The sequence below is a fragment of the Acipenser ruthenus genome, chromosome 1, assembly GCF_902713425.1.
Source record: "Acipenser ruthenus chromosome 1, fAciRut3.2 maternal haplotype, whole genome shotgun sequence".
NCBI lineage: Eukaryota > Metazoa > Chordata > Actinopteri > Acipenseriformes > Acipenseridae > Acipenser > Acipenser ruthenus.
The window spans coordinates 69,203,055-69,227,363 of NC_081189.1; the positions used below are offsets into that span (position 1 = coordinate 69,203,055).

Consider the following 24,309-nt stretch of genomic DNA (forward strand, 5'->3'; position numbering starts at 1 on the left):
CTCCAAATTAAAGTATTAGACTAGACCAATCTCTTAAAGCCTGCCAAATTAAGTGTCTAGCATAAACCTGAATATGCGTTGCTAAGGACATAGCAAATGTACATAGTTGAAAATTGTTGCTTTACTTTATTCATCAATTTCTCAGAATTAGCAAGGACTTTAAAATGTTGTAACTTTGTCATTTTTAAAGATATTTGAATAAATGTTGTGTCATTTGACACCATAACTCATTTTTTGTCATGGGGTCATATTTAACTGATTTTGTGGAAGCAGGTCACATATTTTCGCCTTATGCAAATGTTGGTATTAGTTCTGCAAAAACATTAGACTTTGTTGACAAATTTGCCTAGCTGAAAGCGAGACGTGTACCCCTTTTATTTTAGTTAATTCTTTATTTAAACCTTTGCTACATATTTCTACTTTTGACATTCACATAATTGTGGTGCTTATTTAGCAGTTTATGTTCATTAGTTTATATTTGATACACAGTTTCATTATTGTGGAAAGCAAGTGAAATTTATTAAACTGAACTCAAGGTTGTAAGCATGTATCAAACCTGGTGAGATGTATTCGGATAGATGCTCTAAAATAGAGTGAAACTGCATTCTTACCCCTGGCTCTTTTTGTAAAGCCCATGCAATACATAGCTTTTTTTTTTTTTTTTTTCAGTGATCTGAAATAAGAGTAGTCTAAGGTCTCTAGCTGCTACTGTAAAACGATTTAAAAAAATGATGTTGCACTGCTATTTGTTTAATGTAGCTGTAGTTACAGTATGTAACTGTGAAATGTTTACGGAACTGGGATATTGGAAGTTGGCAGCAGAGTCATTCGGTTAGTGTTAAAGAATTTACCCACTTTTAAAACTCAAAAGTTACAGTGAAAATGACAACCATAAACTCACACACTTTATTACTATAAAATGAGACTTAGTGGAACAACATTTTCGAGTTTGTTATAAACCGGTGCCGTGCTTTAAAAATACTTGCATTGCACATTTTGTATAATTTATTTTAAGAATAAGAACGATGTTGACAAAGCGCAGCACGCTATCTGGTAAACTGGCTCAGTTACTGCCTGTTTTTTCTCATTCATGATAATATTTGTGACAGAGAATGTGCAATGTTGACACAACTTTGCCCCCCCTCCCCAGAATTTTTCTGAAATGACGCCCCTGATGCTGTGAAAGGGTACAAAAAAGATGGATGTACAAAGTCCCTACAACGCCAATTCAATAACCAAATTGGCCCTATTTTGAAATTAACCCTGTGAGTGTGCCCTTGTAGCCACCTAAGGAGTTTTAACGGCAATCAAACTAGATGCATGCCAGGATTCCCAGTAAAGTTATCAGGTTTCCTTCCACCGTAATAGCGGGGTTTCGTACCTGACAACTGGAAGAGGAGCTCGGACGCCATCTTGACCGATATATCCTGGCTGAAGAGAGGCTTCTGATGGCACATCAAGGCCTCAGGTAAGTTTGTTAGCGACTCGTTTTTTTCCTGCCTTGGTAAAGTGCTGAAGCCAAGCATGTGAGCAGAGGAGGGAAGGTCCTCGGGGGAGTCCACTTCCATTGGTTCTGCTTTCACTGTGACCTTTTGTATATTTGCTTCTTTGTTGTTTTCTGCTGAAATCAAGCAGAGTAGAAAGACATGTTATTTCCCAGGTCTCTATTATACACCTTAGCTAATGTTCTGGCCAAGGACAGGACTTTAAGGTTATCCCAAGACTTGTACTATACAGAATAGCCTTTTTGGTGTAGCAAAGAAATCAACAGAAGAGAAATTAAGTGGACCATGCTGCTAGTCATTGTCAGGAATGTAAATAAGACTCATGGTACAGGGGTTCAGTCCACTGCAGGTTGTACTGTGAACTAGTCTCATCTTTAAGTTATAAGCTCAGGTGCAATCAGGCTCCTAGTAAATCAGGAAGGCCTCTCTAGATGCAATGACAACCTATAATATACAATGTACTACAGTGATGAATGGTGAGAGTCAGACACTGACAGGACCCTTGCAGGTTCTACAGAAGATACAGATTTATAATTGTATAGCTTTGCTCAGCTTGAGATGTTCATCAACAGAAAATACTGCCAATATGTATGGAACTAATTGAATAGGACAGCAGCAGCTGGAACACTGGCTGTAAAACACATTGAAAAACTAGAAAGGATGACAACCAGGGTCCTGTTTACAGTAATAAGATATGTATGTTATGCACAGATGAATGAACATGAATATATACTACATAAGTATGTAGGAAATTATTGTCAGGATTTATCCCATGAGTTGATGGTAGGGGGCTTGTATCCCACAGAAATCAAATCTGCGAACCAACTATTTTCCTGCTGAATAAGCAACATCATGCCTGCCGCTGACCTACATTGAAAGCATGTTATAGGCTCTGGAGTAAAGGTGTCCGATATGTCAAAAGCAGAGCTACGTTAGGACAGTGAGAGAACAGCATGCATAGGAGTCTGGCGAGCTGATAATGAGGTGTGAAAAAGCAGAGCAGAGCTGTGAAAACTCCAAGGAGAGGTCACACATCAGATAAAGAAATGTAGATGCTAGAATGAAAGTGAATAGCAGAAGATCGATATATCGCTTGAAACTGAGAAGGTGGAAGAGAGGAATATTTGAGATTGTTTTACCATGCGTGAAATGGATGTAAAGAGGGTTACTCTGCCAATACAATTTTTTTTTGTCGTGGATTTTGTCACAGAGATCACGGCAATTGTGAAAATCAAGAATATGAATGAAGTCTGTGAAATCTTAGAAATGGATGTAAAAACACATTGGTTAGGCACTTCCTTTATAAAATGCACTTATAATACAAGTCTGCTAGTATCTGTAAATTGTTTGGTAGCATGTGCATGCAGCATTTACGTGTAGCTATGTAGGCCAGCAAATGAAATAGCTGAGCGAGCAAGCATGTAAATGGGTGACAGCTAAAATACAAAAAAAATTGTGAGAGCTAATGCTTTGAAGAACAGACGTTTACCGACTTACACAGGCTGTTCCATGCTGTTTCAGAATCGTGGAAAACTCTAAATCCTGGTTCATACTTCTGTCACAGATTAATGTGATATGTTTGGCGCAGACATATAAAAGCTGTGCAGCTTCACTATTTGCTATAAGAAGGACACATCGTGTCACAGCCCTTTTCACTGCGCAAAGTGGTCGCAGCTGTTGTTCATACTTTAAATACAGACTGCATTCACAAAATTGGATACACTGACATTTAAGTAGATGTGCTGAGTTTGAACCTCTTATCAACATCATTGGTACATCCGTCCTCTCAACCAACAGAGAACCCAAAAGGGAGAATTTCCAACATTAGAGATATCTGATTACGTGACAGTTAGAGATATTTTAGAATGACAGGTGAAAAGTTTGATGCACGTCACAAGATTGTAGATGACGTAAATCCGACTTGTCGCACAGGGTCGGAGACCCTCGAGTCCAACCAGAAATTATGAGTCTGAAGTATGTCCTGTAAGTTTTGTACTGTAAAGTAACATTTAAACTTGTCAGTAGTCAAAAGCAATAGTCTTTATATTATCGGTTTTGGTGTACTATTTAAAAGCTCTTGTGTATGTTGATGTAGCTAAAACGACACTATTTGGTGACCTTTCCGTGAATTCTTGTTTTTTTACCGCACCTCGCCCGTGAAATGTATCGTAGCCTTACATATGGGTGATTTTAGATGGAAAACAGTGGCTAGGAGAAATCACAGACAAGTCAGACTGAAAATAGAAGTAGGTGTCAATTAAATGCCTCTAACTGGACCAGTTCAAGAAATCAAAGTGGACTAAATTATGAGCATTTGCGTCATGTTAGGAAAAATAAATTGTTATAAGAGGTATAAATTAAAGGTTTCCATGGCAACCGTACTGTAATATGCCAGACAATGACACTTAGCCACTGGATGTATCCACTGACAGCAGTACATTACATCCAGAACTTCAAGCACTTAATTATAAAATTTGAATAAAACTAAAGAATTCAGCAATTGAAAAAGACTTATCAAATCTCAGTTAAGCTCAAGTGATGCCTGCCCCCCCCCCCCAATAGAACCAGTTTTTCCAGCCAAGCTAATGTAAAGCAGTACACACGTAGCAAACTGCTCATTTAAATCGTTCAACTTCTGAGTGGTACTAAGGTCTGTAGTATCAATTCATTTGATAACTACACATCAACGAAATTCCGTGCTGCTGTGCTAATTGTTCACTATCTAATTTCCTCATTCTAGACAGTCATGTGGGGTTTGAACCTTCAGCACTGTCCGCTGTACCAGCTCTGCAGAGATGAGATGCGTAACGATTTTAAAAAACTGCACCCTCATGTGTTGATTCCACACGAGAATATTTTAAGAGGAAACACCAGCTACATACAAGATCACTGTTTAAAAACAATGGAAAAGGAATTACTGTAATGTTCTAAATATTTATTAAAGAGCAAAAATGTACTTATCTAATATTGAGATGCATACAATCCAACACAACTTCATCCAAACATCAGATGAAATAAACATTTCCCATTTCCCGAGAGCAGTTGAGATGAAGAGGAGGGGTTATGCTGTATGACACACTACACTCGATTGTAAACTATAACCTAATACCTGAGAGTTTCATCAGCATCTCTGATGCCACCTTCATGCTGATGTCCTGACTCAGAAGGCTGCTCTTGACGAGAGGGCTACCTTCTGTTGTGCTCAAGGGCCTCTCGGGAGCGTCCACTGCTGGAGGCTCCTGGCAGAACATGTAGCTCGGCTGGCCCTGCGGCACCGTGGGGCTCTTGGACTCTTCAGGCCGGGGTTCCTCTTTCACGATGAACTGGGGCTTTGGAGCTTCTTTTTGATTCGCAGCTGCAGGGAGAAACAAACGTGGAAGGCCATGATTGGAGTGTATTGACTACTAGGCTGCCACAATAACTACTACATCTACCACAGGTTTTCTACAGTATGCATAAAACAGCAAAAAAATGGAAAACTGCCTTTTACCTGTTTTACCTGTTCAGCATATTGCACCGTAACATGAATTATGCAGTTGCAGGTAATATAGCCAATTAGAATATATCTACTATCCCCAAACCACAAGGTGTCAGAACAAAACAGGCTAATACTGGATGTGCAGTTTCATAGACAGGACAGATGGAAGGTATGTTTCACTCACACAGCACTATTCACTTTCACAAAGAACGGACCCAGAAACACTCCACAGAATACCGCAACTTGCACAAACCATGGCATTTGGTTGGATTGATTCTACAACCACTCAGAATACACCCATTTAAAATTTGATGGAAGCAAAATGTAATTTCTCTGCTTCATGCTCTTCAATGCCAAGCAAAAAGGGAACTTGCACTTTGTTGAAAGCTTTGGAAAACACATCCAGCGTAACAATGTAAGAATTGTCTAGCATGTGCATTGAGAAAGCTCTGCCAGCACATATTCCTTACTCAGTTCTATACCAGACCTCAGCATTACAAAGCCAAAAGCAGTTATGAAGATATGAAGATCTGAAAATGAATGTTCATATCGATTATTTCTACAGCAGGCAGACCTGGCCCTGCAACGGAAATACAACTCAGGTTATTACAGTGAAACCCCCGGAGATCCATCCAGTAATTCTTACAGTGACATCACCCTCCCGAGTGTGCTCCTTTTAGGTACAACACATTATGTGGCGAGATACTGTCTGTCTCCATAGGCCTGGGGTCAAATCACAGGTCTGCAATGAGTTCTGCCCCATTCTGGAGGCTAGGTTAAATATACTGTCCACTGGGACTAGAGGTAGCCAGCCACTGTCTTCTTTTTATAACCCATTTACACTCTCTGAAGATGGCCATTTATACTTCCAGCCCCTGCAGCTGAACTAAATAAAATCGATCACACCAACCAAGCCTGTCTGCTCCAAGCATTCCTGGTTAACCCATGAAAAAGCCTTTATTGTGTACCATTAGCGCTTGTTGGTGTGTGTGTGTGTGTGTGTGCGTGCGTGTATGTGTGTGAACTCTCTGCCAAGAAAAGGATAAAAGGGTTCCACAGCACTGACAGCACAAATTTAATGCCCCTGCACAGCAAGCCATGTTTGAGGTCATCAGGCGAGGGAGCTACTGTGGTGTTCAGAACTGCCTTAACCTTCAAGATAGAGTTTTCTGTTCACAGACAAGCAACAATAATAAAATGTCATCAATCTGCAAAAGCCTCCTTGCACAGATTAAGGTCAGTACGTATTACAGACAGTAATTTTAAAGAGACGGGAGCAGGGTGAATTATGATGCATGGGGAACACTGAAGACATCAGGAACCCGACAAACAATATGAATTCTGCAGGGATTTTGGTAGCATGGAAATCTTTTTTCTAAATGGTGAATTCAGAAATACACAAAAGACACCAACACATTTTACACAAGTATGCAAATTCAGCTGTAAATTCAAAATGAGATCTATCAGTAACACGAAAACACCAGCAGCATGTACTGAATAGTATGTGTCTGTGAACGGATGTACTTGCACCTTCATATTATATGTCTCCAGATTGTGTTATTCTCAATAATTTATGCTAAAGAATGTGCGCACTGAGTTTCTTCAAATATATATATATATATATATATATTATTTTTTTTTTTTATTGGTTCTAGTAAATTTTCACAGGATATGTCATAGCCATAGAAAACGCTAAATAAACTAACTGCAGCTCAGCTGAGATGCTACCATCTGGTTCACGGTAAAGGGCTTTCTCCTTGCTCAGACTCAAATATCAACTAGGCTCATCTTTTTTAGATGTAGTAGAGCCTGCTGACATTTGCCACACCAGTAAGAGTGGTATTTTTTTGTCTACTGCTCTAACTCATCTTTATCTGGCTCATTGTGAAGCACTTGTCTCCTCACTGAGTCTCTGTGAGCTGTCATCTAATATTGTCATTAAGTTTCCAACACTATGATAGAAACCCGACATTGCTGTGTTAAGTGGCAGTACTGATTTTAAAACTACACGCAGATGCAAATGAAACATGGCGTTATTAATATAATCTGCATCATCTTTATAATTCTTACTACGATAATTTAATATTTCATACCTAAAATATATTCATTAAAAAAAAAAATGAGCAGGATTCAGATTCAGCAAAAGCTAAACTCCAGTCCAAGTAAATAGGACACTCATTCAGCTCTACTAGTATTAATGCAGACAGGATCCCCCCCGCCCCCCCGCCGCCTCAGAACTGAAGCCCGTCAAGGGCATATTGTGTTGTTTTAGGAAAAAAAAGACAAACCACATTGCATTTCGTCATTCCAATGCAAGGCCATGAAATTTCTATGCATGAAACTTGTGGTATTCTTAAACAAAAAAAAAATAATAATAATTATGCTGTGATGCACGGAGGACACCCATTCTCACAATACTAATACTTCTTATCACACTGCAGGAGCTATTGGTAGCTGGAATTCAAGTCAAGGCAGAAATAGGTTAAAATTAGAGACAGCCCCCAAAACTCATAACTATGTGAAGGTTGTCTTGAACTACTGAAAAACTATTTAGAACCTTACATTGTATTGCATTAAATGGCAGCTGCACCAGTCTCAACTATCTCACTTCTGCTAATAGCCTCCCCACAAACTCCCCACCACTAGTCAAACCCACAACCTATAATCTCCACCGTAAGCTAAGCAGTTGCAGTAGTTTCAACAGCGCTTTTAAACATAGCTGTCTACACCAGTTTTCGTACCTGAAAGCTTGATGAGAAAATCTGTTGCCGACTTGGTGGAGATGTCAGGGCTGAAGAGGGAGGTGGGAGGGGGGTTTGTTTTCAAATTGGAGATGGAGTAGTCCTGAGGCTTGGTGCTGCCGGGGAGCCTGTTTCTGCAAAGGGGGGACGGCACCACCGATATGTCCCTTTCCAGGGGCTCCTCCTTGATGGCGGCAGGGATGTGATCAGAGGAGACGGCAGGGTGCAGCTTGAGCCAGGCGTCAGGCGGTGGGGGGGTTTGCCCCTGTAACATCCCCTCCTGATCCCCCGCGGTGGAGCCCTCGCCCTCGGTGTCCGACGTCACCTCCTCCTTCACCTTGACCTCGGAGCAGGGGAAGTGCTGGTGGCAGCGCATGTGCAGCTTGAGGCTGAAGTGACGCGACGAGGTGAAGGGGCAGAGTTCACACTGGAAAGTCTCGCCTCTGTCTTGGTGCTGGTGAACCTGCAGGACAAGAACACTCCTTTAGTGCAGAACCAACATTTCCATCTGGAAAAAAGGTGACCCCTTACATTTCTGAGCTGTAGCAGAGTGCGAGCAATAGCAGGATCATGCCTATTTGGCTCATGTGACTATTTTAAAGGATGTTTAAAATTGGTTTGTTGTTATTTTTTTTAATTTTTGGGGGGTGGGGGGGGTTATGGGAACAATCTTTTGGACCCTAAAGTAACGGTCATTTGTGCAAATACCCAAACTATGAAAAGCATTTCTCCATATACTCTTCTCATTATGTACAAAGAACGAAACAAAAGATAGACAGCAGATCAAATTGCTTCTTGCGTTCACTCCAAATTCATGCAACATTTGCTTGTACTACTGAAAGAATATAACACACACAAATGTATATACAGCAGAGTCTAGTTAAGCTGAATTCTGTGGGCCCTCTAAAAACTTTGAAAACAGAAATTCAGCTTATCCAGAAGTTCAATAAATAGAGCTCTTTTGTTTAAACCAGCAGTTACCTATACCCTGTGATAAGACAGCAGTGTGGAGTAGTGCTTAGGGCTCTGGACTCTTGACCAGAGGGTCATGGGTTCAATCCCAGGTGGGGGACACTGCTGCTGTACCCTTGAGCAAGGTACTTTACCTAGATTGCTCCAGTAAAAATAATGTGATATCTTGTAACAATTATTGTAACAATTGTAAGTCGCCCTGGATAAGGGCGTCGGCTAAGAAATAAATAATAATAATAATAATGATAATAATAATAATAATAAATGAGTCTGTGTGGTCCAGTGGTTAAAGAAAAGGGCTTGTAACTAGGAGGTCCCTGGTTCAAATCCCACTTTAGCCACTGACTCACTGTGTGACCCTGAGCAAGTCACTTAACCTCCTTGTGCTCTGTCTTTCGGGTGAGACGTAGTTGTAAGTGACTCTACAGCTGATGCATAGTTCACACACCCTAGTCTCTGTAAGTCGCCTTGGATAAAGGCGTCTGCTAAATAAACTAATAATAATAATAATAATAATAATAATAATAATAATAATAATAATAATAATAATAAAACAAGCATTTATGGTGTCATTAATTTAATATGTTATATATTTTGCCCCTGCCATATAAGTATTGCTTTGGACTGTCATTTTGCAAATGATTTCCATTCAGGGATAAAAGTGCTATACTAAGTTCAAAACATATCTATTGACAAATATGCACAATGCATACTCCAGGTGTTGTCTTTGTAGCTGGAATAGATTTGGGCCAGAGAAAGGTTTCAGAACAAGGCTTTGGAAGATATTTCCAAAATTACACTGAAACCATAACAGCAGCTGGAATCAGCTAGAAGGCTGAAAACATTGAACCCTGTCCCTTAGGATATCTCATCTGAGTTCAGTTTTACCCCGCGTGGAACAAAGTGCAGACGGTCCTATGACTTGCACAAGGACACAGAGGGCCAGTGTAAGCATAAACAACAACAGAAACATTTCCAGTGACAACTATAGGGAGCACTTATCTGCTCCCTATTTTACTGCATTTAATCCTGTACTCTACAGAGTACTGTACTGTAATCTGCCACAAGTGTTATTCAATCTGTAGTATTTTGCATTTAAATCTTATCCTGATGTAACTATCACTGACACTTATCTGCTCCGATATTGAATCGTATTTTGTCATATACTTGTACTTACTAGAACTGAAGTCATTGCATTTTATCTTGCTCTTAATTGTATTAATACTTGTACTGTGATTCTTGAAATGTATTTTTTGTTTACGACTGTAAGTCGCCCTGGGTAAGGGCGTCTGCTAAGAAATAAATAAATAAATAAATAAATAAATAAATAAATAAATAAATTAAAAATAAAATAAAAATAATAATAATAATATAAATGTAAAATCAAAGTGTAACCTCCTTGCTGTGTTTGGAACAGTTCATCACCTGTACCTTCATGTGCGACTTGAGATTATCTTTGCGGGCACAGCGGAAGGGGCAGAGCGGGCACTGGTGGCTCTTGAGGCCGGTGTGAATCACCATGTGTCGTTTCCAGTAGCTCTTCCTCTTAATGACCAGACCACACACAGGGCACTGAAACGGCTTCCCTCCCTCTTCAGTGGCTGCTGGAGCTGTGGAGGAGGAGGAGGGGGAGGAACAATGAGAAATAAACACGCTGCAGGCTACTAGGCAAGCAGGGAACTAGGCAAGCAGGCTGCTCTTTCCATGTCTAAGAGTCAGGGCTTAGCCTTTCTTTGGGGGCGTGCATGTTACCACATTAGTAGATCAGATGAAAAACTGTCCTACAAAAGGAAGGAAATAGCAGGACTGTAGCCAGACACATATGTACAGCTTGACCCAAATACGAAGACCATGGACAAAATGTTCATTCTGTATGCACCAAGTCTACCCCAATCTCCTGGGAGGAGGAAAGCACCTTATTTTCTATGCATCTAGACAAAAAAAAAAAAAAAAAAACAATTACTACTTTTATTTAGCTTGTTTCTTTTCGCTTTTATAACCAAAAAATACAAAAACACGAATGAAAATGATGTGCCTTGAGATAACAGTGGTTATCCTTAAAGTAATTGTAGCTAACAAAATAGTTCTGTGCATTTTCTCCTCCATGAATATCCATTAATTATATAGGTCTCAAATATGCAGATTTGAAAGAAACACATTTTTAGCAAACATTTATTCTTATTTTAAATCATGATATCTGGTACAGTAGTCTCCTGCTAAGAGAACACCCCTCGGGCAGCAAGCAAAGTGTTCTTATAGACGAAGTGTTCTCGAAGATGGAGTCAGCCACCAGACACAATATGAATGAATCAATAAATAACATATGTAATACTTGTCGTGACGCACGTGCATCAACATATGAAACTAACTGAATAAGTAAAAGCAAAACAATAGGCAAGTGTATGTTAATAAACTATAATAATGAAGTAACAAACTAACATTAATAAAACTAAACCAAAACAACACGGGCAAAAAGCTTAAATCACTGTGCACTATAGGGTTATCAGAATGGCAGGTATCCAATCAGTGAGCAAGGAGGAGTCACATGACAACATCTACGCTGACAGGAAAGAGCTTGAACTTAACAGGAGAGAGCAATTTCTCACTCTGCTCCTGTACTCATGGTCATACACGTGAAACTGGTAAACTAGTAAAAGTTTTAATAGTTTTCTATGAACGTGCAAGTTTACAAGCACCTGGTCAATTTAAACATTTTAATAAAATTAATGGAAGGGGAAATAAAGCTACAAAGTAAAATCAATCAATTTAAGTAGCTAACCAAGAAAATGTTAGCAAATTAATCCAACCGAAGTACGAAAGGTGAGTTATTTGTGGGGTTTAATAAAGTGTATACATGTTGAGTGTTTAACATTTTAAACGTAAAACTTAAACCCTCCGAAATATTTCATCTTTCGTACTTCAGTAATGTATAAAATAATGATGAAAATAATATGCCCATCAATTCATGAGACGATTACTCCTGTATAGTAAGAACAATAACCTACATCTATCTATCTATCTATCTATCTATATTATACACATCCATATACACACACACATACATCCGTTAAAAAAATGTCCAATAGTATTGCAAGTGTGCCAAAATAAGATAGCACCAATAGGACCATAACTACTTGCAGTGGCCTATATTACTTTTGTGTAAGGGATATACCGAAACAGCCCTAAACTGAAAGTACGAGCTCTGGATGATGAAATTTATGCAAAAATAACAATGAATTTTTTTTTTGTTTGTTTTAATGTATTTATTAAAAACAAAAAATAAATCCATAACACATTCTGTAAAATAAACACATTCAGACATGTTTACAAATACAAAAGTACACATGCTGTATGTTCTATGCGCATAGCAACATCAACATCATGCAATCGGATTGCACCGAAAATGCTTAGTGTATCGTGGCCTTTACAGTTAACTTAACGTTAATAAACTACCTGTCAAACTAAATTAACACAGCACCCCTACACAAGTTACAAAATGCAGCAGCAATATACAAGACATGCACATTATTTAACAGAATGGTGAAGCAACTCACCAGAACGAGAAACACCAAATTGCACAGCGACTTGTGTCTGATTCAGGTTTTTTTCAAGAGCTCGAACAATTCAACTATGTGTAGCAAGAGAAACAGCGGTGCATTTTGCCGTTTATTTACATGCCACTTTGTAGCGATGAGGTGCACTCGTAGAAATCGGAATACAAAACAATTCAATGATATGACATCGGTTCTGGAAAGATTTAATAAACCAATCAGTGTCCCTTAAGACACTCTCGCGATGACAAGTCGCTTTTTTACAAAACAGTACTGTATATGTTGTGAATGGATCGCTATCGGTGACAGAAGGTGTTCTTTTAAGAAAAGTTCCTGCTCCTTTAGCCGGATCACTTACAATTGGAAACATTTGTTTCACCACAAGGGTGTTCCCTTAGGCGAAGTGTTCTCTTAGGAGGTGTTCCTATACGCTGAGTCTGTACTAAAAAAAAAAGAAAAAAAAAGTACTTTTGTACTCCCTAGGTCATTGATGGAATTGTCCCCATCCCTTCACTGGCTTCTTTTCTGTCAATAACCAATCAGATGTCTCCCCTACTGACTGACACGCTTTCAGGCAAGTAACACGTAGAAGACACTGCTGGGGTGAAATAAACAAGGAAGTAAAGCTGTAACTTTCTGGAAAGCAAGACAATCTGATTTGGATCTTCCGTTAGCCCAGTGTAGTACCAGAGGCCTGTTTTAAAATGGAAATACGTATCTGCTGTAACTATGGGCCAAATATTCAAACGCTTTGCATGTGTTGCAAGGGGAGTTGTAAAGATTTTTGCGAAAAAAAGTTGCTCTTTTGAGTGAGATTCAAAATCGATGCTGCGTTGAAAAAAATGGGTTTGCGAGTTGTTCTCTCGCAAGTGCCTCTCTCTCAAATTTGGGGGAGGTGTCATGAATAATCCAGCAAATTCACCACCACGAGCTAAATTCAAAAGTCAATTTGCTTGCAAATCACTATGTTGCACGGAAATCACTTAAGACTGGTTAGACTCCTCTTAATTATTTCGCAGGAAGTATTTCAGGAGAATCTCTGTTTCTAGTTAAAGAGTGAACATGGCTTTCAGACAGCTATATTTGCAAATGCTAGCAGAGCAACAGAAAATGAGAAAATATTGTGCGGGCAGAATATAACATTCCTTGACTTGTCTACTGAAGAAGTCCTTAGTTGATTACTACTTTGATTAAACATACTAACATTTTGGTTTATTTCCAACTCAAACATTACATTTATTTGTGCTTTATTTAAAACAATACTAATTACCAGTGCTTAATTTGTAAAGAAAGAGGTGCCAGGGCGCAAGCAATGACAATAATACCGTTCTTAAGAACTGCACATTCATAATCATAATACGTTTAATTCAAAGACTATTGTACATACTAGTGTTAGAATTTATAATCATGCATTCTACATCATATATGCAAAGCAGTAGTATGTGCAGGAAAATAAATTAAAGGCAAACGCAGGACTATATATATATATATATATATATATATATATATATATATATATATATATATATATATATATATATATATATATATAAATTAAATTCTATTCATTGAAAAAAGTAAAGACAGAACCACACCATTGTTATTGTTTTTATTTAGTTTTTGAATAGGGCTAGTTAGCAGGCAATGTTCCTGTGTGGGGGTAGGGGTACAGGCAGGCATGAACGCGTTTAAGTTCAACACTAACCCTAAATAAAATGTTGTTCCTGTTGTAAAGCAGTAGTATAATCGGAAGCAGTGGTATTTAAAAATAACAGAAGCCAGTTTTCACTTTAGTGAAGTAGGCTACAATATTTGTTTTCATTAAAAACTTGTTTATTGAAATTAATGTTGAGCTTTCATATTGAAGCTTGTTGTGTACTACTCATTCAATCAAACCAAGCAGTGTAGGAATTTGCTTGTATCGTCCAAGACGTTTTTCAAATCAAGTAAGCTTATTTAATTTGTGTATAAAAAATTACAATACAGTCGCAGTCCTTCTTTCACAGCCAGAGTCATCTTTATGGCATGTAAATGGTAAAGTAATTAAATGTCCCTGGCAGTGGACTGTCTCTGTTTAGCGCACGCAAGAACTTATAGAATGGATAAAACTGTGTTGAGAATTGTAAGAAAAAGCATTTAAGAGCAAAACATTTAAATGACATTTTTAACTTTCATAGCTGAAGAGGTGCCTCGGCAAGCCGACATAATGCGTCTTCATTTTGCAAAAAGATGCGATGGTTATATACCTCGAGAGCGTTATGGTTGATTTCCTGTGTTAATTCATGTTAATTTATTCAGATAATTGCAGCTTCTCTGCAACTCCTTTAGATTTCACTCACTTGCGATTTTACGCAAAACATTCGCAACGCAAGCAGAGTTGCGAGAAAGATGAGAACATTCGCAAGACCTTTGAATATTTGCCCCTATCTTTGCTACAACTAGCTACAACTACTTGAAGCTTTTCAACATGTCTTCATTGATTAAAAATAGTAATATTAGATAAGGCATTTGCCAAACCATTTGTCTCCTTGACTTATACTATAGGATATATTGCAGTATCACGTACTTTGAAGCAATGTTCTGAGCATTGACAATTTAGAAAATAAGGATTGTATTAATTATGTTGGAGTCTAATGCAGCATAGCTTGTTACTTGTCCCAGCTTGCTTCACTGTGAAGGCCCTCTGCCCAAACTGGGGAAAGGACGTAAGAATTCAACAGAGAACCTGGCTAGGGTGGTCAGCTTCAATTTGTTCTCTGACAAGCACGTGGAAAGCACAGAGGATCTCATCAGCTCTCCCAGGCAGATAGCCCTTTTTATAGCATCAGAGCCCCACACAGCATGCCTGGCTGACTATAGAGTGCTCCCAGATTATCCCTATGGCAGGACTGTGAAGCATGTGGGAGGAATGAACCTACAAAGCTACGGTTATGGCTAAATTATAATTTATTGCAAGCCCCCCCAATAATGTAACACACACTGTGTTAACTGAAAATGCCCTCGGTGGACTGTGATGGAGTACCAAGGCATCACACTTCTTGCTACCTAACAAGGTGACTTATATGTATTTGTGTGTTAGCCGTGTTGCTATGCACAAACAAAACTGATTATTGTTTTAAGAGCTATTGTTTTAAGATAATGATTTTGAAATGTTAGAAAACACCTGTAAATGCAGTACAGTTGTTAATATCTGGAGAGACAGTAAGGTAAATTATATCCACATACAGCAGGGGTGTAAATCAGACTCCTATTGTAAAGCAGTTTGATCCATTCCTGGTTTTACTATGTGTTTAATAAGACACACCTGAGCTTGTTACCTATACACCAGGGCTAATTAAAATTGTAGTAAAACCTTGAACTGCTATGCAATAGGAGTCGTATTTTCATCTCTGGACAGACACACACCAGTAACTAATGAACAAAATAAACAAACTAACTAACTAAAAGAATACCACAGAAAGAATCAAGCGGGAGAGCAAGGCATACCAGTAATAAATGTCTCTCTGAGAAATGTATTTTAATTCTGGATTCAGCCCACATTGGAAGAACCGATTAGTGCCTGCCTGCCTCTCCTTCGGATTCTAGCATTAGTGCTGTACGGTACCTCCTTGATTGCTGGCTTTGGTTCTCCCCTTGGCTGTTGATGGCAGGAGCAGCTCCAGGGTTTGCGACGGCGTTGTCACGATCTTCTGGTTCTTGTCCAGCAGTGGCTTGAAGTCCTCTGGCGTGCCCACCACCAGAGGCAGAGGCTCCTTCTTGTCGGCCAGAAGGTTCCCAGCGGCCCGGGCCGCCACCTCTTTGAGCAGGGCCGCTGAGGACGTCATGGAGACAAGCGAGAGAAAGGAGCTGGCGGGTGGCTGGTGCTCCACCTGACCGGAGGAGAGGCCCCTCTCGCTCACCTTCTTCGAAAGGGCCGCCAGCGTGGAGCTAGCCGACTGCGGGCTGAAGGGGGAGGTGAATGCGTCAAAGCGCATTGTCTCTTCAGGCCTCCCCACCGCTGTCGACGCAGAGGGGGAGGATGACGCCGCGGCACTCTGGTCCTGGAGTACCGCATTGGCAGCTGCCTTCAGCTTCTGGATGGCAGAGTCTGGGGAGAGGCTGCTGCTGGGGGTCGAGCTGGCAGGCGGCCACTTCTCATGGCTTCCCCACATAAAACCGCTACCACCACTGCTGCTGGTGACAAAGGGATCGCAGGGCTCCTGCTTGATGCTGTTTGCAGACACTGTTGCTGCTCCTGGGGAGGCAGCTGCGGAGGTGCTGTTGGCCAGCTTCCGGGCAAGGGCACTTAACTGTTGGGCGTGATGGGAAGAGGGGGACAGGGCCAGGCTGGAGCCAAGCTTGACTGGTGGGGAGTCCCCCCCTCTCCCTCTTGCTGCTAGGTCGTCCGCATCCAGCTTGAGGGAGCCAGCCTCCAGCAGACGCCTCAGGTTGCTGCTCAGCGGCTTGACCAGCATCTGGGAGCTGTCCTCATACAGAGAAGAGACGACGGAGGACAGCTGGTCCTTGCAGGCAAAGCCCCCCTGCTTGAACGCCTCATTGTCAAGCCCCAAGAGTTCCAGAGAATTCCCTTGCACGGGGGTGGGGCAGCCCAGAGAGCTCTCCGTGGAGGTGTCCTGTTCCTGAAGGGGAGAAATCCTGAGCTCGTCCTGCACATCCCCATAGGAGGACTCGGATGGAGTGTCTGAAGTGTTCCCAAACCAGCTGTCTTGTCCCAGGGGCTCTCCTCCTTGTTCTTCCTCTATTCTGTCAACATCTGCAAGAAAACAATGAGAGGGCTGACACCTGAAGTTTCAACACATAACGAAAGTACACAGCGGTTCAGAGTGCACGGGACAAAAAAGAAAACATCCAGTTATCCAAGAAGTACAGTATAATTTTTGTGAAATTATAGATTTGTTGTTTCTTTAACAACCTAGATTGACTGCCGTTTTTAAAATTACAAATACATTCATTTAAAATGTGTTTTTTTTTTTTTTAAGTCACATAGAAATAAAATGACCTACTATTTTATAGTAACTTACTCACTTATTTAAACATTCAGTTTAGTATCCCCATTAGGCCCTCAGCCTCCTTTTACAAATTAGTTTTCCAAGGATATATATATATATATATATATATATATATATATATATAATTATTTTGTAAACGGTAACCATGGTGATGGACTCTTGTGCGAGGCTAGACGGTAAGGATTAGGGGTTAATCGAGGTCATGCAACCTAATTAATATTCATGAACCTGGGATAATCACAAGGGATGCAATAAGGATAGGGTTAAGATCACTCCAGGTCATCAATATATACTTCATATATTAATATTCATTAAGATTACTGCCTGCCAGCCAAGGGTGAATTAAGGTCATGAATATTCTTGATGATCTATTAAATATTCACAAACCTGGGATACAACCTAAGCAACACAACCCATAAGGCCTGACCTTCTTTGGACAATATCTGTTTTCAATAATTTGACTTGGTGGACTTAAAACAAAGGTACATTAAACACGCCAGGCCTGATGTGATGTTATTTTTTAAATAAACAAGATTTAAATCATTTTAACAACATTCTTATTTATACTATGAACACAATCAGTTAATGTGCCATTGTTTATAATTCCTGTATGGTATTTTACTAAAATGTTGACACATTGTCAATTTAAAACCAATGTATTAAGGCTGTATTATTTTATAGACTTTCAAATGAATTGCTTTGAGCTGTTGTTTCCAAATATCTACACAGAATTCAAACAGTACAAAATGTTTCAGCACCAAAAGCGTGTTAATTGTGTATAGATATACAGTACACAAAAAAAAGTGTGTCCAGTATTTCAGAGGTGGAGAAAGGTAATGATGGAAGATACTTTGTTTTATTTTTTAATCATTTACATTTAAAGGACAACTAGTTAAGCCAGAAGATCAGCGAGTGTTTGTAATACATATGGGTATGCAAACATGATATGTTTTGTGTTAGACAGACATGAGATATAAATCTATCCTCCAACAAGTATAGGGAAAGAAAATCAATGCAAAACCCATTTGCTGCCATTTTAACCCACTCAGCCATCTTGCCTATCAAAATCTTATGCATGCATTTGAATACAGGACAATTTCCTATTCAGGGACACCAACAGTTTCAGCAATCAAGAGGTGTGGAGTGGGGGAAATGTGTATATATACTGAACTGTGTATGCGTGTGTAGCTGTGATACGAAACTGGTGTAAACCTGGACACAGTACAGTATAACTCCCCTTTTAGGAGCCCCTGCTAATGTCAACCATACATTACTGTTCGGAGGTTTTGGCATGCATACTGTATCCAATGAATTTAGCAAGGGAATCAGAGGTTACTTAGTAGGTCAGCGTCCACATGACTTGAGTTAGGTTGCCTACCAACCCGACGGAGCTATTCTGTAACTTATACTGGAATAATAATCAGACCGTCTGATCTGGAGACAAGCAGTAAATTCGTCAAGAAAACCGTCAAGCAATTCAATGTAGATTAAATGCATACACCTTTTACTTATCAACAGGATGCTTCACAAAAAACATTACCAGATACAAATAGCTTTTTTATGTTTTTTTTTTCTGTGTCTTAAGTGTGACACAAACGGTCCACAGAGCTAAGAACAGCACACAGAAAGGTAAGGGCCCTCATGAGCTTTGTAGCGACTTGTCCTTATTTGGAAAAAGGTATTCAAACACACCATTTAATTATTATAATTTTATTTTTTTATATATATATAATGAACTGTCTATGCAAGGCTCTTGCTTTTCCAACAAGGCCCATTGTTCATTCTAATGAGCGCACACAAGGGCCTGTCTGGCTTGTAAACACACCACATACAATATGTTTGGTTAGCAGCATCTCTGCCGAGCACATGTCTCAATAAATGACTTGCAATACTCTCAAGCAGGCAGGTAATCCCATTAATTGGGGGCACTCTTATGAATCTGTTCGCTCCTGGTAAATAAGTGCTCCATATATAACCTACAGGCTGACCCCTAGACTATAAATTCGGACTGTCGCCTGCCTTCACACCAGCATCAATTTGTTAAGTAGGCTATTTTTCAAGTGAAATTACTACCGTGTGAACTTCTTAAGGCTGGACACCCTGTTTATTACATTTACGATCTTGGGTGTGAAAGATGTACTGACACCTCACTGTGTGAAACGTGTTGGAAATCAAGATGGTCATGCTGATCCTGAAATGTGGACCATTTTGTGTCTGCACCTTAATACTGCAAACAGCAGAAAGTTGTTTTTAATTCAAACACAGGTTTAAACCTTTGAGTCTGCATAAATACTGTATGTTCTACCTTGGCCAAAGTAAAGTAAAATAATACAATTAAATGAATACTACTTCTACTACTACTACTATTGCTACTATTGCTTTATTGCTAAAAATATTTAACATGATTGTTTGCATACTTTATGCTTCAGAAATACGTGTTCAAAACACTGAAACGCTGGGACGTGAGTCTCTCCTACGAGCATACATTTGTCATATTATTAAAACCAATTGCCATCATCATTATAATCCATAGGAGACATTTTTATCAGCTTTTACAGCAATATGGTTAATAATAAAAATGACCCCCATTTACTGTAGTAGTGGTTCACAGCTAATAGCTGTGAACATTTGATCAGATCATTGTCAGATAGATGCTGTTCGGCTTCTGTATGGGAGATACATTTGTGTGGTGAAACACAGAAAGTGCCCTCAGCGCTCTTCTTCCCCCGAAGTTTCCTTATGACCTGCTGCCAACAGTATGTCTACTGCTCCTATAAAGTCGTTATTACTGAGTGTAAGAAACTGTAGCCAAATGCTGGCTGTCACTGCTATTGAGCTTACTGTAACAGCTTGTCAAAACATTTAAAAACCCATGGAACACACTTCTCTACTTTAAGGAGTAAGCTTTCTGTAACACAGTACTGTGGCAGATGGTGAATGTGTGTGTGGGTTTGTGTGTTTATTACATTTTAGATGCTCGGCTCAGGGTTAGAAAGTCAGTCTTGGGTTTCAGAGCTACAGTTAGCGTGGGCTACGGTACAATAGTTCCAGAAATATTCCTACAGTGTGTAGGTCTCATGTCAAGTTTTGAACAAAATGCATGTTAAAGCTAACATGTATTATTATTATTTATTTCTTAGCCGACACCCTTATCCAGGGCGACTTACAATTGCTACAAGATATCACATTATTTTTACATACAATTACCCATTTATACAGTTGGGTTTTTACTGGAGCAATCTAGGTAAAGTACCTTGCTCCCCCACCTGGGATTGAACCCACGACCCTCCGGTCAAGAGTCCAGAGCACCTAACCACTACTCCACACTGCTGTACCTGATAGCACAAAAAGTTCAAGAAGCTGTGTTTGCATAGTTTACTTTCTGATAGCGCCCACTCTTCAACACCACCTTTCCTGTCATTAACCAACCAGCTGTTTCCTAATGAGTGACATATTTGCAGAGAATGTGAGCAGAGCGGAGACAAAATTCTGCTCATAATATTCTCCACTCCGCTCTTTCTTCCATTCCGCTCCACTGCTTGTGATTCCCGCTCCGCTCCCCCGATCCAGACAAAACAGGCACGCTCCACTCCGCTCACATGGTATTAAAAAGATATAAAATAAATAAACTAGCCCCCGCTGTGTTGCCGATTGCAGATGAAAAGATGTAATGTACATTCAGAAAGAATACTATTTAATCATCCTTATTATAATCACATACCTTGACCCAAGTAAAAAAAAAAAATGCGTACATTGAAAATAAAGAAAGTTAGGAAATATGATCTTGCAATGAACAGGTTTTTAACAGGTTCCTACGATGTTGTGTATGGTGTACTCACCTATTTCAAACTTTGCATATGATTCGTATCAAATTAGTTATACTGGGCTTGTTTGTATGCGAATATCTTATAGGGAGCTCAAAGCAACCCACAAAGACATAAGAGTGAGTCTCAACGGGGCTGACAGACCACTCTGTAGTGAATGAACTATTTCAAGAGTGCAGAAAATAAACTGTGTTCACAGCGCTGTATTGGTGCATAACTGTAGAACTGTATAAGAACAATATAGGCTTTATAATAACCGCAGACAGATGGACACACTGATGGCGTTTCTCACATTTTTATATGGCACAAATGCAGCTCCACAATCGGGAGAATATATATTTTTCCCTCCATATTGAATTATAAAGTGCAACTCCAATCACACTGAATATAAAAGAAAAAAAAAAAAGAAAAAGCTTTTTTTTTTTTTTTTAAAGAAAATGCAATTCTCAAGTCTGCAAACACAAAAGTTCCTAGTTTGGTTTGAAACACCTCTCTTCTTTCTGGTCTCTTTCCCTCTGCCTTCAAACAAGCCTCTATCACTCCCCTCCTCAAAAAACCTACCCTCGACCCCACCTCCCTCCAAAACCCTCGAGCGGGCTGTACACCGCCAGCTCTCTGCTTTCCTATCCAACCACTCTCTGCAACCCTCTCCAATCTGGCTTCCGCTCTGCTCACTCCACTGAAACCGCCCTCCTGTCTGTCACTAACTCACTAAACTCTGCCCAAGCTGCCTCTCTCTCCTCTGTCCTAATTCTCCTCGACCTCTCTGTTGCCTTTGGCACTGTCGATCACTTTATTATACTATCCTCTCTCGCTGACCTGGGAATCTCTGGCACTGCTCTGGCCTGGTTCTCCTGGAGCAACCTCCAGACCTCGTCCTCTCTCAACAGGAGTCCCCCAAGGGTCAGTCTTGGGTCCTCTCCTGTTCTCTCTCTACACCCGCTCCCTGGGCCCCCTCATCACATCCTATGGTTTGTCATACCATTTCTATGCTGATGATGCTCAGATTTTCCTTTCCTTCCCCACCTCTGACTCCACCATCCCCTCCCGTATCTCTACCTGTCTATCTGCTATCTCCTCCTGGATGCACTCGCATCACCTCAAACTCAACCTCTCTAAATCTGACCTCCTTTTCTTTCCCTCCTCCTCCTCCTCCCCCTCCTCTGATCTCGCTATCTCTGTTCCTCTGGAATCTACCACACTCCCTCCCTCCTCCTCAGCTAAGAACCTCAGAGTCACCCTGGACCCCTGCCTCTCTTATTCCCAGCACATCTCCACTCTGGCACGCACTTGCCGATTCTTCCTGAGCAACATACGAAGAATCCGACCCTTCCTCACTAACTACGCCACCCAGCTCCTGGTCCAGGCCTTGGTACTCTCCCGCCTAGACTACTGCAACTCCCTCCTGGCTGGCCTCCCTGCGTCTGCCACACGTCCGCTCCAGCTCATCCAGAACTCCGCTGCTCGTCTGGTGTTCTCTCTGCCTCACTTCTCCCACGCAACTCCACTGCTCCGCTCACTCCACTGGCTCCTGATCACTGCTCGCATCCAGTTCAAGACTCTTGTACTCGCCTACAGATGCCTTGACCAGACTGCACCCAGCTATCTCCAGACCCTCATCTCTCCCTACACACCCACTCGACCTCTCTGCTCCTCCTGCACTAGAAGACTGGCTCTACCTCCTCTACGCTCCCCTGCCTCCAGAGCCCGCTCCTTCTCCACCCTCGCCCCGCAGTGGTGGAATGACCTTCCTACAGATGTCAGGACTGCCCAGTCCCTGACCATCTTCCGGTGCCTCTTCAAGATTCGCCTCTTCAGACAGCACCTGTAGAAACTCCTCTTTTCCATCTGGACACTTATCACTCTTCCTTAAATGCACTTTACTTGCTCTTACCTGCTCCCTATTTTACTGCATTTAACCCTGTACTTTAGAGTACTGCAATCTGTCAAGTGTCATTTAATCTGTAGTATTTTGTATTTAATTATATCCTGATGTAACTATCATTGACAACTGTTATCTGCTCCGTTACTGAATCGTATTTTATCATATACTTATACTTGCTAGAACCGAAGTGATTGTATTTTATCTTGCTCTAAATTGTATTAATACTTGTACTGTGATTCTTGAAATGTATTTTTGTTTACGACTAAGTTGCCCTGGCTAAGAAATAAATAATAATAAATAATAATAATAATAATGAATGGTTAACATGCACAGGCGTGATGGAAAATACTGTAAAGTAACTGCGTCTGTATTTGTCACCTTCTTTTTTTTTAACTTTTGTGCAAACTCCATGGCCGAACATGTAGTTAAGAAAAATAAAAACGTGCTTAGTTCTTCTCAGTGCTGTAAAGGAGCAGGCTGGAAATGTCTGCTTCGCACTCCATGCTCCTCTCCAGCAACTACCCCACTCCACTACCCTGCTCCATATACAACTGGCTCGCTCTGCTCACACTCTCTGCATAACTGGCAGCCGGGGCCATGTGTTGACCAAATAGGAAATGACTGAGGAAGTGAAACAGTAACGGGCTACCTGCAATTGAGTCACGGAAACTGAGAACTTTCGTTAACCTACCTAGCATGGTACCTGATTTAAAAAAAAAAGTGTTTTCTTTTTGTACCTTTTGCCGAATTCCACACATGCAACCTGTATAGGAATTTATGAAAGTATGTCATTTACTATTTCCATTTAAGAATATGATTTACATACAAAAGGTTTTAGCAATCTGCTGTAAATAAATTGTTACTCCCTCATAGCTGCATTCACTTTTAATTATAGTAGTAATTACAGACTCAGGTCAGATTTAGCAGGGGAAGTTTACTGAACCTAACCAGGGAAGTTCTGAAATTCAGGACTGGGTGCAGGACTGGTGTGAGTTTGTAACCCTGTATAAATTAGCTGAGAAACCTGCCCTCTCTCTAGACAAATAGGTCCCCGACATAAAACAGATCATGCGGAAAGCAATCAGATGTCTTACAAGTAATGATTTACTTTAAATGTAGTTCTTATGAAATGATGCATTTCAAAAGAGATCGATTTAGAAGGAGCCATAGAGTTACTTCATTCCAATTCCAATATTGAACCTGCTGCAGTAGTTAAGTGCTCTGTGGTGATTTTATTACTCAAGGCACATTATACCATTTCATTATTTTGTATTATATTGTTCTGGGGCATTGAAATACACAACCACCGCAATACTGTATTAATTCCAGGGTATCAGAAGGTTC

The 24,309-nt window shown here is 40.3% G+C and overlaps 1 protein-coding gene across 6 annotated transcripts in view; it reads right to left on the reverse strand.

Annotated features, from left to right (window-relative positions):
* The window catches only part of LOC117420773 (zinc finger protein 827-like), a 51,721-nt gene that overhangs the window by 22,016 nt on the left and 5,396 nt on the right, over window positions 1–24,309 (reverse strand). For 3 of the 6 annotated variants that reach the window (XM_059028582.1, XM_034034395.3, XM_059028593.1), the window contains 5 exons: window positions 15,852–17,000; window positions 10,122–10,306; window positions 7,725–8,187; window positions 4,615–4,860; window positions 1,382–1,621 (listed from right to left, as the gene is read on the reverse strand). In XM_059028582.1, the coding sequence (XP_058884565.1) occupies window positions 1,382–1,621; window positions 4,615–4,860; window positions 7,725–8,187; window positions 10,122–10,306; window positions 15,852–17,000 (2,283 nt within the window). The remainder of the gene's footprint in view (window positions 1–1,381; window positions 1,622–4,614; window positions 4,861–7,724; window positions 8,188–10,121; window positions 10,307–15,851; window positions 17,001–24,309) is intronic. The other 3 variants (XM_059028549.1, XM_059028564.1, XM_059028557.1) reach the window with 3 other exon arrangements.